Source organism: Cynara cardunculus (assembly GCF_001531365.2).
Source record: "Cynara cardunculus var. scolymus isolate 2C chromosome LG 13, CcrdV1, whole genome shotgun sequence".
Lineage (NCBI taxonomy): Eukaryota > Viridiplantae > Streptophyta > Magnoliopsida > Asterales > Asteraceae > Cynara > Cynara cardunculus.
The window spans coordinates 1966626-1986705 of NC_037540.1; the positions used below are offsets into that span (position 1 = coordinate 1966626).

General features: G+C 31.5%; 1 protein-coding gene across 2 annotated transcripts; it reads right to left on the minus strand.

Annotated features, from left to right (window-relative positions):
• Positions 1-6210: 6210 nt before the first annotated feature.
• LOC112524669 (potassium transporter 6) lies at positions 6211-12080 on the minus strand. 2 transcript variants are annotated; one of them, XM_025134603.1, is made up of 8 exons: positions 11551-12080; positions 10982-11468; positions 10645-10698; positions 9266-9526; positions 9124-9176; positions 8673-8796; positions 8326-8580; positions 6211-7318 (listed from the first exon to the last, which is right to left on the minus strand). In XM_025134603.1, the coding sequence occupies exons 1-8, from the start codon at positions 11587-11589 to the stop codon at positions 6255-6257; spliced, it is 2337 nt and encodes a 778-aa protein (XP_024990371.1). In that variant the 5' UTR covers positions 11590-12080; the 3' UTR covers positions 6211-6254. The 2 variants fall into 2 exon arrangements, with proteins under 2 accessions (XP_024990371.1, XP_024990370.1); XM_025134602.1 differs by having other exon boundaries at positions 11542-12048.
• Positions 12081-20080: the final 8000 nt, after the last annotated feature.

Below are 20080 nucleotides of genomic sequence, written 5' to 3' on the forward strand. Positions count from 1 at the left end.
TGGGAAGGAGAACGAAGCACTCCTTATAAGGGTGTGGATACCTTCTCTAGTAAGACGCGTTTTGGGTGGGATACGAGCTTCGGTTCATGCCCATGCCAGGAGAAAACCGTGCGGCTACTGCTTTGTGGTATAGCGGGCAGGTTAGCCAAAGCGGACAATATCTTGCTACGGGGTTCTGGGGGCGTTACAATATAATATCATAAATTAAACATGTTTATCTACATGGAAATGAGAAGTTAGTGAATTTATGAACAACGAGTACTAAAACATATAAGTGACAAAATAATACCTTTGTTGTTCCTTTAAACATGTTTCTCATTTCCATGTAGATAAATATGTTTCATTTATGATATTATATTTTTTGCGCATTTTACCATTAAATTTACAATGTTTAAATGATAAAAATATTAAAATTAAAAGTATAATGTTGTAATAAGAAAAACTGAAAGTACAATGCTATAATAAAGAAATTTGTAAAAATGGGTTGCTATTTTGCTTATTTTGTCCAAAAAATAATACAGACCAAATCATAAACATCGATAAAAGGACAAAAACACCCCTGATTTCGAACGAAAATAGGGACCAAATCCAAATACTTTTACAAACCATGATGGGTAGTTTGTAATTTCGAAATATTGACAAACCAAAGGACCAAATTTATACTTTCCTCTATTAAATATTATCATTTAAAAAAAAAATTAAGAATATCCATTGAACAAAAAGTTGATGGGATTTGTTTTATTAGCTAATTTATTTTATTTAAAAATAAGAATTGGGAAAATAACCTATTGAAGAAAAGGCTAGGGTGTCTACATTATACAAGGTTATCTTTTAGGCACACTTATAATTATAAATAAATAATTACTAATTAATTAAGGAGATAATATTATCATTTAAAATAAATAAATAATAAAAAGTAGGTAGCATCCAATTGTAGACAAGGAAAAGCCTACTCATTCTTTTATTTCCATTGACTAATCCCAAAACCAATGAGATTACACCACACCCACTTCATTATTTTATCATTTCAAATAATTAAACATCTTATAATCCCTTTATCGGTCTCGTGTTTCCCCTATTGAACGAAATGCAAAAACCACGTAGATCGGGGGAATGCCCCTTCCTTTAGTTGCCCTTTCAGTGGAGTATGACTGACTCCTCATAGATCGTTATGATAAACGAGTTAGTTAGTCATTGGATGATCACATTCGTACTGAACAATGGTCTCGTCTCGGCCGTTTATTAACATTCGTGAATGTTCATTTGCCTATATAAATATATTAGGACACTAATCATATATTAAACTTTTAGAATTCACTTTTACGCTCTAAAGTTTATCCAGTTTTTCATTTTGTTATGTTCTTTTTTATGAACGAAATGATGACTCATGGTGGTTGTTTGTTCGTTTATGTTAATGTATATTATGTTCATATAATAAAACGAAAAAAATAAGAGGATATAAAGTAAATTAAATCACTAATTATAAGATTATAAAATGTAATTTAAAAATTAAAAATGATTTAATTTTTAATATATAAAGATTGTTGGAGGTTGTGAGCTTTAAAAAATTGTACATTATGCTTAATTAATTGTACCTTTTAACAATTCAAAAATAACAGTAACTCGTCTTTTATAAAGTATAGAAAAAGTTAAATACAAGATTTAATAAATATTTTATTAAAATATCATATCTTTTACTGATGATTAAAAATCCCCAAAAAGAATCTAATGGCAAAGATGTAGTTTATTTGTAAATCATGGGTAAAAAGGTAATTATGAATACAAGTCTTCTCTTTCCATTTTCCTCGTCCACCATATCTCTGGCCGTAGGGACATTAATTACTCCCCGGCAAGCGACCTAAAATTTTCAACAAATTAGATCATGACACGTCATTCCGACGATGTCCCTAGCCAACTTTTAGGATAACTTTAACAGTTGTGTTTTCACCAAAATTCTTTATTTTTAATTATATGTTTTTTAAATTTATTTAATGATCAAATATCTTTAATTGAGTTATATAACAAATCAAACATTGTACATCTTTTTATACTAGAAGGGTACCTGCACAATGCAACGAGATACATCTCGATAAAAAAAATTGAAACTAATTTTTTTAGTTGGTTTTATACGTCTCGTATGCAATGTAAGAAGAAAAAAAAATGGAGTGGATGACAGACGATGTTTTTTAAATCTAATATGGATTCAAAACGGAGACCATATGTAACAATTTTATTTAGGGTTCGTTTACATGACGCTTACCGAATAAACGCTTATCAGGAGGTAGTTACCTTCTATCTGAGTGGGACAAAGAGCTAGAATCTTATATGGTAAGAGCTAGAGAAAAAATGATCAAAAATCTTAATTGGTAAGTGAGAGAGAACACTCTTATCCAGTAAGTGATTATCGAGTAAAAGACCTAGCCAATAATCCACTTTGATGGCCAATAAAGGTAGTTGATAAGGTAAGTGATAATGGTGGTCTTGCTATAAGCACTTTACAGATAAAAGTGATTACTAAACTGCCCCTTACAGTTGTCCAAAATAAGAGTACTCGTTATGAAAAAATTAACCTAAATAGCCATATCGACCTCCTTATTTTTAAATTTAGCCACAAAAATAATTCCTTTTAATTCTGTCCAGAATCCCGTAAGTCCGACAAAATTCAGACCGGAGAGTAAATATAAAACCGCAAGTTACACAAAAAAGTGTTGCAATCCAAACAAAAATAGAAATAAAATTTTTTGGTGGCTAAATATTTTCTAAAATAAGTAAGCCAAAATGGCTATTTAGGTTAATAACTCCTCATTATGTATATAATGTTTGATTTCACATGTGTTTTAATGCAACTAAATATAGATTTTTATTGTAAGCCATAATTGAAAATGAATTCAATTTATGAGATTTGAAATTTACGTCGTATCATTATGACCGTAAAATCTATTCTCAATTTAAACATGTTTATTAATTGGTCGTTATTTAGTTTTGTTAAATTCTAATTTAAGTCTTAAGAAAGTGTACATATCATTAATGAGCTGTAAATATTAAACTTTAATGAATTTTGGAAATATTTAGTAAATATTTTAATGATAAAATAAATATAATTCATAATAATATTTATTAAAAAAATCGGTTGTTATCCATACGTTCTCCACTCACATGTCTTATATAAAAGGAGAGAAGAATATAAATCACTTTTAAAAACAAGAAATTAATTTAATATAATATTTTTTTATCTAAATGTTTCATTAATATGAATATATATACATTTGTAGATCTCGTAACGCTCATAAACCACAGGTAGAATTCCTTCATCAGTGATCCATACATAAACACGTTCTGATCTCCTACTGGGTGCTTGCCCAAAACCCTTAGATCTACATATGTATTACATAAAAAGAAAAGTTTTTTCATATGTATTTTATAAAAAGTTAATTCTAAATAATTATATCAGTTTGAATTGATCAAACCTAACATCTTATTTACATGTTCTGAATTGTAGATAGACTATAACTCAAAATAAGATATAATAATCATCTGTAACATATATGTGATTATCTTAAAATTTAATATAGTTACACATACTTAGAAATAATGCCTTATAATTATCATAATTACATTTTAACACATATTTTCATAACTATCCTCCAAAAATAATTATATCTATAATTAACTTGATTTAATTTAGGTTCATACAGATGAAAATAAACGAATTTTTTGTAGATAAACATATAAACTTACATACTCACCAGCAATATTCATATGTAACAGGAGTCCTTATAAGTTTTTAATTTGAGTTTATTACCAAAAAATATTTAAAAACTTCGAGTTATTTTCTTAAAAAAAATAAAAAATAAAATACAAATATGACATTAAAATTTTAATAATGGTGATGGTGGCATGTGGCAGGATTGGGCTTCGTCTCTATCCGTTATCCTAATTGGGCCCACATAAAGTTACGTGTCTATTTTCTCACATTGTTCCCTTTAGAATCTTCTAGACTTTGCTTTCATACCAAACACTAAAATTCCTATCCAATTCGTTCACATTTATCATCTCTAAATATTTTGCATAAATAAATATTTTATAAAAGAATAGCTGCATATGAAATTATCTTCCATTGCTTCTAAAAATAGAATAAAAAACCCCTTATGACCATGAATATTTAAATATGATGATTTTAAGCTATCTACAAAGAAGGTGGTTAATCTTGGAATTAATCGATTCACATAACGTGTTGAATATTGATGTTATAAAAAAAAAGTATGGTCAAATCCAATGTGGTCCTAGTATATAAGTAAACAATCTTAGTTTTCCTTCTAACCGATGTGGGAAAATGTTTTTCTTTGTAACTGCCAATAATTTTAAATATTTTAATGAAACAAATTGTCTTGCATGCATTATTTTAACGATACTTGTAACTTTATATAATTCATAAAATCTATTTGAGGTATTTTTAAAGATAAAATTGGGTATTTTTAATGATAAATATTAAACTATTTAAAATTAAATTAAATTAATAAGAACTGATTGGGCTTAAATCAAGCCCATATTCACGCCTTAACTGAATAAAACTAACTGCGAATAGGCTAGATAATGGGGCTTTGTCCACCTTTAAATATTGAGTAAGCTACAATTTTGGTCCCTATAGTTTGTCGAAAATACGTTTTTTGCCACTATAGTTTCGAAATTACAAGATAGCGGGATAACCACTATAATTTGCAAAAACATATGGATTTGATCTCGTTCTCTAACAATCCTTAAAAATATCGTCAATAAGGAAATTTTCGTTTTTTTGTCTCGTTTACCCAATCAAAATCGTTTTTATAATCTGGTCCTTATAGTTTTTGACATCGTAAACGACAAAAATAATCGTTAAAATGACAGAAACATCCATATTTAAGAGAACGTATGAACATTCGTTAGAGGAAGCAAACAAGTCCAGATTGCTGTCTTGTAATTTCGAAACTGTAGATATAAAAATGTTACTTTTTGACAACACCATATGAACCATATTTGTAGTTTACTTTTACATCTTTAATCATAGATAAGGGAGCAAATTACATTTTTAGTCCATGTGGTTTGAGTTTTTAACAGATTTGCTTTTCCTAAAGGAAAAATTAACGGAACAGTTGCATTTTTTTCACGAGTTGGGTTCCTATTATCTGAATACTTCTAGAATTCTATGGTTTAGGGGTGACAATTTTATAATAAACTAAACTAACCAACATGTATACCAACCGTATCAATTACAATTGGTTGATAACATAGTACCAGTTATACAAAACTTGGTTGGTACATGATATTAGAAGTCGTTTACTACGGTAATACCATAACACCGACTTATTTAATTATTTATTAGTTTTTGCATTTTCTATTTATTGAATAATCAAATAAGTTGGTATTATGGTACTATATTGTTAAATAAGTTGGTATTATGGTACTATTTTGTTAAATAAGTCGGTATCGTAATTTTAACTGTTTTATTTCAGCATTCGAATGTTTGCAAATTTTTTTCTTTGCAATTAAAAACTTTTAAACATCACATGTATTACCTGAAAAATCAAAATATAGCTAAAGATTTGAACATAATGACAAGTTTTCATATATGTAACTTGAAGTTGGTACAAAACAAGTATCAAAATATTGGTACCAATTAAGTTGTTACCAAGTATAACTTGTTAATACACAGTACAAGATTTTACGTACCAATTACAATTGATTGGTACTAGAGAAAAAATATATGGTACAGTAACAAGCCTACCCCCAGTATGTCTGTATGGTTGTCCCACAAGCGTGTTAATAATTTTCTCTTATTAACCGATGATCATTATGACGTCACCTCTGATTTTACCGAACTCATAAAACTATTCACACTATACATCGCAACATAAACATTTTATTCTTCCTAATTTTCCACACCAATCACCTATTATGTACCACTAGTATATACCAACAAAATGATATGATACAATATATCTTATAAATTTGGTACTTTCGACGTAAGAAGACCAAACAAAATACTACGTAATCTTGAGACACCAAATACAAACTGTACCTACTTGTTATATTTGCTACGTACTATATTCTTTCTGGTTTGCAAAAACCACCAACTGCCGCCGCACGACCACCACATGACAGATGGATCGCCGAATATTGTTCGATCCACCACCACCATCACGGTGGTTGTAGACCTTTTATATATATATATATATATATATCAACTACAAAAAGATTTACAAATTTGTTGTCATTTTTCACACATGATACACCATTCCGACCTCAAGGGTCGAAGCATGAGGTACGGTTAACGAGTCCGTCGATGGGCGGCTATTTCTTCTCAAGAACTCGTACCCTAAATTTATGACCATCTTTTTAACCAAACCCGACCCTTGTTTTGCTTTCACATAAGAATGTCCCAAAATATAGGCCACCCCAGCCTCCCTAGCCTCCATTAGGTCTCGTAACTCGGCCCTTGACCCGTCGTTCATTTTCGGGCTATCTGGTACCACGAACCGCACCCGTTTCTTCACTTGGTTTGTGGGTGCTGTCCGTATTTCTTGAACCTCGGGCGCACCAGGCCCATCCTGACCGTCAGTACACATATGAACACCTTCCAGGTGAGTGGAAGGCGTTCCAACGACGGTCATTACCTCATCATCGTTGCCAACTTCGCCGTCCACACGTTTTCCATCAGGGGTAGTTTCATCTTTTTGTTTCCGAATAAACTCCGCTATGCTACAAACCAAATCCTTCTCGAACTCCACATCGTCCTTGTGAATATCACGATAACCGTATCTAACTATGCACCTGTACACCCGATACTCACGTGGGCCAATATGTCCCACAAGAAACCGTTCTTCGTGACTCACGTGTGGGACCGGTACCGATTTCACGCAAAGGAAAATGAGCACTTGGTGGAAGGCTGGGAGGTTGGTCACGAAATGGGAAAAGATAGCAGGGATTCCCGAAACGAGCTCGGTGTGAACGAGCCCGATTCCCCGAACACGGACTATACCGAGGGTCGGGCCCAAGCTTAATAGCCAATCAACCGATACTTTATTTTGGACATCAAATTCGTACTTTTTAATCGTACCGTAGTGCCACACGTACATCACTAGCATGAAGATAAGTGAGAGCGCTATCGGAACCCACGCCCCTTCGAGAAACTTAATGAGAGAAGCTGAAAAATACAATGCTTCGATCGTCCCGAAAAACACCACAAAAGCGATTGCGAGAAAGACGCTTTGTTGCCAGCATAAGACGATAACGAGTGACATTAAGCAAGTAGTAACCAACATAACCGTAATAACCGCCAAACCTGATCAAGATACAATAAGATCAAAATATAGCTCAGTTTTAGGATCCGTTTATCGGCATAAATTGGGTAATAATGCAATCTGGGTAAGCGCCCGACTAAAACTAAAAATGGGAAGCATTTTGTATCAAGTGTATAACAGATTAAAAACAATTTGGGTAAGCACTGTCTGACTTGGGGCTTGTTGTTTGTTAGCTGCTTAATGAGCTTAGTGGGACTCACGGGTTATCCAATCTGCTATACATGACTGTTTGGTAGTAGCTTAATGATATAAAAGTGGCTTATTCAGTAAGCTTCTAGGAGAGATCTTTATGCTGAAAGCCAAGTTTTTTCCAAACTTGTCCCTCCGAATTAAAAAAACAAGCTCCTTTCATAAATGATAAAAAAAAACCCCCTCCCAAACAGAAGCCTTCCCAATCTGAACAGATAGATTAATCCCCACAAACAACTTTATCCATATAGAACTTAGGGGCTGTTTGGTTGCTTTTCCGTTAAGGCCTGTATGGATATAGTTGTCTATGTGGATAAATCTGTCTGTATAGATTGTGAAGGTTTTTGTTTAGAAGAGTTTTTTCATAGATGGAAGGGGCTTGTTTTTAATTAAAAGGGGCAGGTTTGGAAAAAACTCGGCTTTCTGTATAAAGCTCCCCCTTTATAAGCTTACTAAATAAGGTACTTTCTACATCATTAAGTCACTACCAAACAGTCATTTATAGGTTACTGAATAAGTTTGAATCCCGTTAAGCTGCTAACAAACAAATATTTAATGAAAAACCAACCAAACATCCCCATAGTCTGTGACATATTGGTGGCTGCCTCATTCAGCACCTCGATCAGTCTGAAGTGTTAGTAAACATCACATCTTACTGGGTAAGAGGCTGAATTTCCTTTTCTAGGAAGTTTCTAAATTGAAATTACCAATTTGTCTATTTTCTCTTTCAGGTAGTTTCCAGAAAACATGTGTTAGATCAAACGTTACAACTGGTAACTTTACGATCAAGTGAACATACCTGAAGCATTGCCCATCCGTTTTGTATCTCTAAAACCGATGGTAACAGCAAGGCATAACAGCATCAAGATCCAGTTGATCTCCGGGATATAAATTTGCCCGTGAAATTTCGAAGACGTATGGACTATTTTGACCCTCGGAAAGCATCCAAGCGAAGAGCATTGCTTTATGATGGAAAAAGTTCCGGTAATGATGGCTTGGCTTCCAACGACTGCAGCAAGTATGGCTATCAACAGCACCGGTACCCTCAAATTCTCTGAACAATCGAAACCAACCGTCACTTAACCATAGTTCTTGACGAACTTAAACCATAGTCCCTTGGAATACCAAAGTTCGGAAGTAACTTACTGGGTACGGAGATGTAGAATCCGATCTGATAGTCATTTTCGATAACATGATGCTGAGATAAATAAGCAGCTTGCCCCATATATGCAAGAATCAACGACGGATAAACAAACGATGTAAACGCTATCTGAAAAACAAAATTGGAAGTTCATCAACGTCATCTTGATCAAGGTTCCAGATTTCAACAGATTCATCGTAATTTTTTCGGTTTCAATAATCTTTCGTCTAAATCTTGATCATTTCTGAATCTTTTTTTGGTTTTTGATCATCTTTCTTCTAAATCTTGATCAATGGAGGCCACCATTGAAGTTTCTTTTAAATCTTGATCAATGGAAACCACCATTGAAGTCTTGTTTGAAGTTTCTCCTAAATCTTGATCATTTCTGAATCTTTTTTGGTTTTTGATAATCGTGATCGTTTCAAGAACCAGATACTAATGGGACATACGACATACCTGGATAGACAACTGCGAAAAGTGTCCAAGATCAGCAAACATAGCTTCCGAGCCTGGAAATAAGACCATCCTTTTCATCAAAATTACAAATTTACCCGTACAAGACGAACAATTTGCAAGTATAATGTGAAAAAGCACTTACCCGTGATGCATAACAAAATACCCCCTAAAGATTTCCAACCTCCGGTTTGCGTTTTCCTAAGAAATCTATACATGTAAACCGGAGATAAAGCTTGATAGATATGAGGGTTCCAGTGAATAATATTGTATAAGCCAATCGCGCTAATGCATAAGAGCCACAATATAACAACCGGAGCAAACAAGAACCCGACCCTGTGGGTCCCATAATGTTGTAGAGCAAACAATGCTATCAGTATGATACACGCAACCGGAACTTCTACATCTGCAACAAATATCCCATTTTTTGCTATCGTTATTCATACAAATAAAAAAAGAACGCCAATCCAAACGAACCCGGTATATCCCACCTGAGGTGGGGTTAGAAGAGGATAAGATCATATGTATGCAGACTTGACATTTGTCCCAGAGAGTAGAACGACTGTTTCCATGAAGACATCATCATTATAGTCTTATGATCAAACACGGACCCCATATTGTGTCGGAATTGTGTATGCAAGAATTACATTATTACAACCCAAATACACATTGATTCTTTTTGGGTGTGTCTGGTATCCAGACAGGCCGGATAGAACCGGACATAAAAATTAGACATGACATAACATATAAAATGACCAATTTACCCCTAATGAGTTGTTTATACCTTTTATATCTATCATGTCTAGTGTACCAAATGCACCCTTCAAGATGATGGATAGATGACTATTGCTTCCATAACCATAGATAACCTTTTGAAGTAGTGAACTCTTTCGAGTGGTAGATGATGTGTGATCTATTACTTAACTTATGTCACTAATCCACAAATTCTTTTAAATTTAGATATATAGTTTACCAAAGCTCCGTGCCTTCCCAAGGGTTGGGAAGGGAAGCTTCTTTATGCGGTCGTCCGATTAAAAACCAAAACAAACGAACCCAGAATATCCCACACAGAAGTAGGCTCTAGGGGATAGGATGTAGGTTGAGCTTGCCGGTAGGTGCCTCTACTCTAGAGGGTATAGAGATTGTTTCCATGAAAATGCCTACTAGGAAAACTAAAGCAAAAAGACAAGAAGACATGCGAGAGATCCCCAAGAAGATCCAACCTAGGATTTTTCCGTAATTTCTTCTCACCTAAAACGAACAACAAACAACAAAACGACTGTGATTGGACACTTTAACTTGTTTCATTCAGAAGTTTCTAATCTAAGGAATTTTCGCCGCTCAAGCTACTTTCTCTAATTGCAAGATTTTAGCTTGTTTCATTCTCATGCTAAAAACCCACAAAATAGAGACGAATAGGCACCAAGATTATGCAAAGGATTTACCCATCGTTTACCCAAATTCCGATAAGCATGACAACAATATAGTGTTGGTATTGATTCTAAAACAAAATGAGAGTCTTACATTTGTGATGCTCTTTTGCCATTGCAAGTTCCACGCCAGAAACCGCCGAAAATACTGCATAATCATGACAACAATTAAATCAATCCAAAGAAAACAAAAGAATCTAATCATCTATGAAAAAACCCCAATACAAAATTTCAAGAAATTGTCTTTTTAAAATCCAACAAAATCCCAGAAATTTAACTCAAAAACCAAAGTCAATTCAAGAAATTGTCACCAAAAACAACCTAATACTATCCTTCACGATCCATCAATCTTGAGGAAAACCCATAAATTTGCAATCAACAAGCAATAATCAACCAAAAGGATGATGTAATTGAAACAATTAATAACTAACCTGAAAGGGCAGGAGTTAGAACTCCATCACCAATGACCATACAAGCCCCAACAAGAGCCAAAACAAGCAGAAACCTTTGCAACACTCTATACTTCTCCAAAGTGGATTTGAGTCTTGACCCAAAAGAAGATAGGGGTAAAGTAGGTATTTCCTTTCTATAAGTTGACAATTCTTCGTCTGCTAATTGACAATTAGGCAAAGAACTCACTCTAGCATGTCTACAGAGCAAAGAATACAGAGCAAATGTGCCTCCTTCCCCATTATCATCGGCTTTTAGCACAATGAACACATATTTCAACAAGGGAACTAAAGTAAGAGTCCAGAAAATAAAAGAAAGCGCCCCAAAGATTTCTTCATTAGTCTCTGAATGTTCAATATCTCCTGCAAAAGTACTTTTAAACACATATAATGGCGATGTGCTCAAATCTCCATAAACAACACCCAAGCTTTGATAAGCCAATGTCAAGATTGTCTTCCAAGACTGTTTCTGTAAACAATAACAACACAAATTTCAAATGGGTATTGTCTAAAAACCCCTAAATTAAGAAATTACAACATACCCATCTCACCTTTAGATGATTTTGATGAAACGCAGTTTCCAGATCCATGATAAGTTGCCTCAAATCAATACAGAAACCGCCTTTATCTTGATTAGCCGAATACCCATTTAGGAAAACTAATCAAAGTGAGTTGAAACTGCGATTTAATGGCTAAATCTTAGATTGAAAAGGTGGAACTGAAGAGTTCAATTAATTAATCAACTAAAATGGCAAGAACCCACCCACTCCAGTAAGGAACAATTCAAATAAAATACTCCGAAGTTGGTAATAAACCACCACCAACACACTGATTTACAGCAATGGATGGAGAAAATTGTTAGTTTAATGTGAAGAAAGTGCTCAAATAGCAGTTGAACTAACATAAAACAACGAAGAAACCAAACACGAAAAAGCTACAAAAAGGTGCGTAATTGGAGCATAAAAATTGTATTTTAATACTTTGCGTATGATAGTGGAAGAGTATGTGATTTCGATCGAGGGATTTTAGAAAGAGAAACCGATGAGGAAGGGAGACGTTGTGTTTAACGTTTCTTTTGAGTAAATCTTTGCGTTTGGGATTTTTATGGGTTTTATGTGAAAACTAAAAAACCCCCATTTTCATCTTCTGGACTTTTCCATTTGACCAATGATAATTCTTTTGCATAGTTGTATGTTTATGCCGATATTTTGGCACAAAATTCCTTTTCACACGTTGTAGATTCAAAGTTAAACCAAGAGGGTCAAAGTGATTATGACTCTTGGTATCTATTTTGTGAACGGGATTTGGTTTTAATCGATATAATTATATAAAGATTATATTTTTCATGTTGGGTCACTTTATTTTTCAAAAATGAAAGACCTTTATTGATTAAATCATACGGAATATGACGGTTTCGACATTATGAATAATATGTCAGAATATGATTATTGATTCTTTTAGATGATTTTTCCTTTCTGATTGATAATACCGAATGACGGATTCATATTATGTTGTATCTTAGCTAAGATAACAGTGGTTGGAGAGAATGGTATTGGTTAAAATAAGCATGTGATAGTTCTTCGTCGAACGAAAATGCTTTCAGTACCACGTCTTTTCAAAATCAAAATTCAAGAAATTCCTTTCGTTTTGATTACTCGTATTTTTGTCTCTTTCATTGTACTATTTTGAAAATTGGATTCTTTAACCAACTTTGACTACAATCTTGATTTTTTTTTTTTGATAAATCAGTTAAATTTTTTTTATTTTGTTTGAACTTAATCATCATCGAAGTGACCACTTTGAAAACAAACCAATCGTAGTAATAATTTAACCGTTAATCATTCGTCATGTTTCTAATTAAAGGTAATTAAGTTTTCTAAATTAGTTATAAGTATTTCGAGATTTGTTGCCAATACAGTATACTGAGCAGTTGCAATAAAAAAAAACACGTAACACTTGATGTGATATGTACAGTTTTATAATGTAAAAAAAACATCTGAAACAAAAAGGAAAATTATAAAGTCAAGCAAATACAACAAAATTTAAAATAGTTTCATTTTCATTATATCCCAAATATAATATTTCAAGATATTTTGTATGAAACCTTATTTATGTTACAACATAGCATGTAAATAAAACTTTAGATTACTTATAAAAACAACTTATTAACTTATTTCGGTGTGATGCTCGTAATAAACATTTTTAAGTGTTTGGATAAACAACTTATATTGGTGTCAAACTGATAATAAGAAGTTTTTGAATAAGTTAAATCATTTTAACTTATAAATAGTTGATAAACACTTTTATAAAAAAACATAAGTTGTTTCAAATAAGCAATTCAGATACCCCTATATCTAATATTTATTAGTTTATATTTAGAATATTGAAATAATATTGTTTTAGTAGAAGTCTTATTGGTCTTTGGTAGAACGAATAAAATTAAACTAAACTACACATTTGGTACCTGTCTTTTGTTAAAAAAATAATATTTTTCGTCTTTACAGTGTCGAAATTATAAGATAACTATCGTGGTTTATAAAAACGTCTGAACTTGATTCGTCCATTTAACATCCATTAAAAAATTCCATTAATAAGAGCATTTTCGTCATTTTATCTATATTTGGATCTTTTAACCAATCAAAATTGATTTATGATTTAGTCCCTATAATTCTTTCATTGGGTAAATAACGAAAAAACCGATAAAAAGAGAAAAATAAATCTCATTTAACAGAATTTTTAACCGTTTTTATTGGGAAAAACTAATTTTGAACGTATTTATAAACCATAATGACCATCTTATAATCTCGAAACAGGGAACATGAAAAGTATTATTTTTGGTTTATTTATTAATTCATCACATTACACGCTAATTCATTTTTTAATTTATTTTAATGAATATAATATTTTTTATCATCAAAATAAAAAAAATGATTTTTTATAAAATATTCTTATCAACTACAATAATTAAATGTCTTTTATTTTTGGTGTATTAAAAATATATAAATTTATGTTGATTAAAATTTATTAATTTTATATAATTAATTAAAATTGGTGTGTGGCATATTGGTCCACGTGGCAGTCGTGAGAAGGAATCGTGGCGACATTGTAAGAGAATACTGTGTGTTGTGGTGTTCTAGATCTACGCTCTCGAGACATGGCTGAGCTGTCATTCGACTCATTGGCTCCTACGAGTTGACTCACCCCATAAAACGGAGAAGTTCATTTTATTTTTAAAGTTAAATACAAATTTGGTCCTTATAGTTTACATAAACTAACAAATAAGGCATCTGAAATAAATTATTAACAATTGAAGGTCTCTATAATTCATTTTTATAAGGGATATGATCATTCATTTAACTCATTCAGTTAAGTTTTCGTTAATGAGAGGGTATTTTTGTCTATTCACCTTCCTCTTTTCTTCACTTCAATATTCAAATAACAAATTTGGTTCTTCATACTACTTTTACTTTTGTAACATATTTGGTCCCTCAAACAATTTTTTATTTTTAAAACAAATTTGGTCCCTCAAATTTTTTTTATTTTTAAAACAAATTTGGTCCAGTCAACTTCAAATTTTAGCATTTGATCCTTTCATTTAATCAATAAAAGTTGGTGACACAAACGTATATTTTCTTAATATAATTAGCAAAATAATTAAATAAAATTTGAAGTTTATATTTTGTCATTAAATATTTTATTTCTTTAGAAACATTATATTCAAGAAAACCTTAGCTCAAATAAATATAAATTTGATAAATATTTGTTTTAATTAGTTGAAAATTTAAGAAGTTTTAGAACTAAATACCCGATAAATTTTAATGTATATAATAGTTAAATTTATATTTTTATATCTCATGTAAGTAATATAATATATTTTTTGTATATTAGTTAGGTATCGTTTACCAAACGCTTACCCGGGTAATAGCTTACTAATTTACTTTACTTTACCTGGTGAATATGGCAAGGACTAGAATCTTAGTCGGTAAGAGCGAATGCAAGAATCTCGAGTCTTACTCAGTAAGTGAAGATGAGGACTCTTATCATGATTAGCGCTTACCGGGATAAATTGTTGCATACAATGCCTTTTAGTGATTAAAATCTTGTCCGGTAAGTAAATGATAGTGTTGAATTTTACTAGTAAGTGCTTACCGAGTAAGTGTTTAGGTAAACGGCCCCTTAATTTTATTAAATTACTTAAACTTATACCTTTACATTTTAATATTTAATATATTGTCGGGACCAAATCTATTTTAAAAATAAAAAAAAAATGTTTGAGGGACTATTATACTGATGTAAGTTAGTCAGAGGGACCAAATATGTTACAAAAGTAAAAGTAGTATGGATCAATTTGTTATTGAAAATTCAAGTTAAGGAAAGAGGAAGGTGGATAGACAAAAATGCCCCCTCATTAACGGAAAATTAACTGAATGAATTAGAGGATGGACCATATCCCTTGGAACAATGAACCTATAAGGACTTCTCTTGTTAATAATTTCTTTAAGGGACCTTACTCGGTAATTTATGTAAATCACAAGGACCAAATTTGTATTTAACTCTTATTTTTTATTATTAAAAAGTACAGTTATCAATTAATTAATCAAAAAAATAAAAATAATTACGGATTTTTAATATTTTTATATTTTTCATCATTGATATTTATTATTATTATTTAAATATTATATCTTCATTTTTTAAATATAATAAGCGTGTTGTTTTTTTGTTGAATTGTTTTGTTAGTTGTTGTACCCATAAGTCGGAAGAATATTTATCCAACATAATCCAACTAAATATCAGATTTAATGGTTCGTCTTGATAATCAACTGTTATAAAACCCAAGAAGACAGTTTAGACTCAAAACCGAGTATACAAAATCTATACTGTTTTATAAAGCATTTAATTTAAATTCTTAAATTATACTTTTTATTCATCAAATACCACTTATCAATGCAACATAGGTCATGGGTCCAATCCTTAAGTGGACTGAAAAACGCACCATCACATTGGTGTCCTTGAAAACAGGTTCCGTATGAGATCAGTTGCGATTACTGGTAATCAAACAAGGATTATTTGAAACCTCAGTGAATACTTATCTATTAAAATAACATAAGCTTGAAGGTGAATACATTCTCTTTTTTATGTATTCTATTTATGGAACCGTCATCACTTAACTTTCGTTGCTCGTAAAACTTTTCAAAACGAAAACTTGTGGACGTAAAGTCATCAACGATGAGAAAGCATATGATCGTTCAAAAAGCCTGAAAACGTGTATTTTCCGCTTTTTTATTTCTTTAATATTTCTTTTAATTATGAAAAGTGTAAAAAAGGAAGTCCACTTAGGTGAGCCATGGCTACTCAAAAACTTGCTTTATATGTGCACCCACAACTCACATTGCTTTTCATCTTATGTTAGGTGCCATTTTTCTTCATTGTACTTATCAATATTTTCTAAACCTTTTTTCTTGACTTAAATAAATTAATCGGGCCCGCTAATAAAACGACTTAAACGGGCATCGTTGGATTTTCCACGAAGATGGTTGAAAAGTAATTTATATTATCTTATCATCTTCCGCTTCTAGACGATTACGCGTGTATGCTAATGTAAAGGCTGAAAGACACAGATATCAAGAGTTAGCTCAACGATAAAAGCTTGAGCTTTTGGGGTTTTCCCTATTCGTCATCAATTCGAGTCCTTCCAACGCCACTACTGATTTTCCTGGTTGTTCTACAAGTCCTATAGAATTAGTTGAGGTGCATGCAAACTAACATAAATATACAACCATATAAGGTTGAAAGATAACATATTATGGTTAAATTTAAATTCTCGAGAAGATACATCTAGACCATCGGTATTTTCAGTTACTGATAATGACCGTTCAAAATTTACTTTCTTTAAATAGCAGGTTTATAAAAAAATCATTGAATGATATGTTTTCTTTAATAGTTTATGTTTAATATCATCAGGGTCGTTATTATTCAATGTATCCAATTCTGAACAAATGAGAATTTATATTAATTATGAATTTATGGTTTTAATTATTCAGGTTATAAGATTTTTTTTAAAATATATAATATTTATATACGACAAATGCAACAAATAAGATATTTATAGACATGAAACAATCATTTATTTTATTGGTGGGTGAAAAGGGTTCCATATTGGGACAAACAAATAAGAAAAATGTATTATCCTAAGATGGATATCATCTTATATGACTCACTTAATTCATTTATTATGTATTTTAATCATAAAAATGTTGGTTGTTATCAATTTATATAAAGTCGTGTTTTATTAAAACATGGTATATTGGATTAGTAGGATAATTAAGGGGTTGTTTGACAATTGTTAAATGGTTTGGTGTAAAATGATTAAGAGACTCTCATGATATAATGCGAAATGGAATATAATTGTTTGATAATTATTTATAATGAAATTAAGGCACTAAATGGTCAAGGGAGGTTCAGAATACAAAATCATTCAAATAGTTTTAGAATCATTAAGAAGCAGATTTTTCTTTTGCCAAATAAAATTAATCTCTTAACGATTTAGAGACCGTCTCTTAATGAAACTATTAAAAGGTAAACAAACAATCCTTAATTTGATCTTGAATTACATAATTGCAACATATGTGAGACAACGCCTGTTAAACATGTAGTATTTGCAAAATATTGTTTAATATGTGAAATATCACATGTTAAAATGTAGTGTTTATAAAATATTGTTTAATATGTGAAACGTTCAATACTATTTTGTTTGTGAAATAAATTATAAACATATTTCACATATGAAACAACAATGTATAAGCATTACAAGTTTCATACATGAAACAACACATAAAAACTAATTTGTAGGTTTGTATGAATTATTGAATTTGTAAAATAAAAAGAATATATATATATATATATATATATATAGAGAGAGAGAGAGAGAGAGAGAGGGAGAGAATCATGTGAGAAGTTAAAGATTTTACGAGAAAGCGATAAATTTCAATATCATACATGATTACACTTATTTTGGTGTGTTTAATCATATATGATTAAACTTATGCATTATACATGTAATCATATATGATATTGAAACTTCTCGCATTCTCGTAATTTTTTTAACTTCTCATGTAAACATGCCTATATATGTAGAGAGAGAGAGAGGGAGGGAGAGAGAGTAGGATAACAAACGAGAATAGTAACTATTTAAAAGATTACGAAAATGGTCAAATCACGTGCAAAATCACATGCGACTTTACATCAACGGTAATAAAAAAAAGCGTGCGGGCGACTTTGGCTGCGTCTTCATATTGTGGGGAAAAGTCATGTGAATTTATACGTGATACTAGTGTAAAATCACATATGATTCAACCGTCTTCTTATTCTTTTAAATATGTACAATTCCCGTCTGTACCCACCCACCCCTCTCTATAATGTGTGGAATTAAATCATACCACTCCATGGGTAAGTAAGATGTCCACATTCACATCATTAAGTCTCCCCTCCTATCATTTTCTTTGGTCTTTCTCTACTATTTATTTTGCTATAAGAAAAAGGTTCTTATTGTTACTCAAGAGTCGAAAACACTTTGATGAAGCATGTACAAGATCGTCACCTTTTTAACCAGACTTCAGGACACCTGATGAATACAAATTTATTATTACTCATCATTGTAATATATACATCATGACAAGTAGAAAATCGAACAAATGTCATTGATTGATTCTATCAATAAATAATGAAAAATAGGATACATGACATTATCTCTCATCCCGCTTAAAGACGAAGTCTAATATGTCCCAATCGACCCTTGGTCGGCTCATTCATTGAACAGTTATCGGTGGCATCCATCTCTTATTTCATATCTTTTTGGAAATACCTTCAAGTCCCGTTTTGTATGCGGAATTGATAGGATTTGGAATTAAATTTCATTCCAATTCTAGGTCCATCAGGGTCTGTTTGGTTTGACGTAATATTTTTTTTGAGAGATTTTCATTAAATAGAAGGATTTAGAGTTTAGAAATCTCTGATGTGTTGAGTCTGTATGATTTTGAATAAAATTGAATTCCATTAATTATAAATGATTTATAAAAAACAAATTACCAGAACATTATAAAAACATTATTATTTATTAACTGATTATTACAAAACGTGTATTTTTAACATATTTTCAAATAAATTCTATAAAATTCTGTGAAATACCACCACCTCAATGAGATCTACAGATCCAATGTTTGTGGAATTTCAATTCCGAACTTTTCTTTAAACCAAATGTGTGATCGAAATGTAATTCGATTTCAAATCCTACCAGATTTAACAAACCAAAATAAGCCCTAAAACAATCTGTAACCCGTCGCAAAAATACAACACGTATTAAAACGTTCACTATAATTGTTATAATCATGAAAACTGTATATATATATTTTTTGTTTCGATTCGAATTTCGACACATATAAGATATGGTTTTTGCTTATAATATAAAATAGGGTAGGGTTTTGTGGGGTCAAATTATGAATAATACAACTTTGGTGTATGTGTATGGACCATTAAAAAAATCTTGAAAGGGAAAACAAGTAAAATGGAAGATGATGAAATCACACATCTTCTACCTAAAATTTGATATGCTTTTTAGGCACCAAATAATGTATTGTTGGTGCTTAGTGTATAATTGGGATTTGGGGCCATTGAAGTTGACAACAGAAAAAGGTGTATAATTATAAATTTAAATAAAATATTTTTGAGTAAAACCCTTTTTGGAAATCCACATAAATAGTCAACATGTGTATTTTTTGGTTTGATTTCAAACGGAAACGTATAGAATAAGTGGTGTGTATGATTCGTGTCGGTGGTAAGATCGATCGACACTTTTCCTACAATCTGTATCGATTGATCTTGAAATGTCTGAATGAATACATTTATTTGGATCAATTAAGAATTGGTAAAGAATCACAAGCCTCGCCCTGTTGGGACATCCCAAGTATGCTATCTTAACATGCTTATTATTGTTTAGTTGTAAAACGTTGTCCCAACCCACTGCTGATCGTTTATATATCATTTGTTTGAAATTAATAAAAAAACAATACAGGAAACAAGTTTTCA

Bases quoted from the DNA above. Each gene is read 5' to 3' on its own strand.
- LOC112524669 (XM_025134602.1), bottom strand. From the start codon at position 11,589: ATGGATCTGGAAACTGCGTTTCATCAAAATCATCTAAAGGTGAGATGG. The intron at 9,177-9,265 runs GTAAGTGCTTTT...TCTTATTTCCAG, and splicing joins TATTTTGTTATGCATCACGG to GCTCGGAAGCTATGTTTGCT. The intron at 8,797-9,123 runs GTATGTCGTATG...TTTGTTTTTCAG, and splicing joins TTTCGCAGTTGTCTATCCAG to ATAGCGTTTACATCGTTTGT.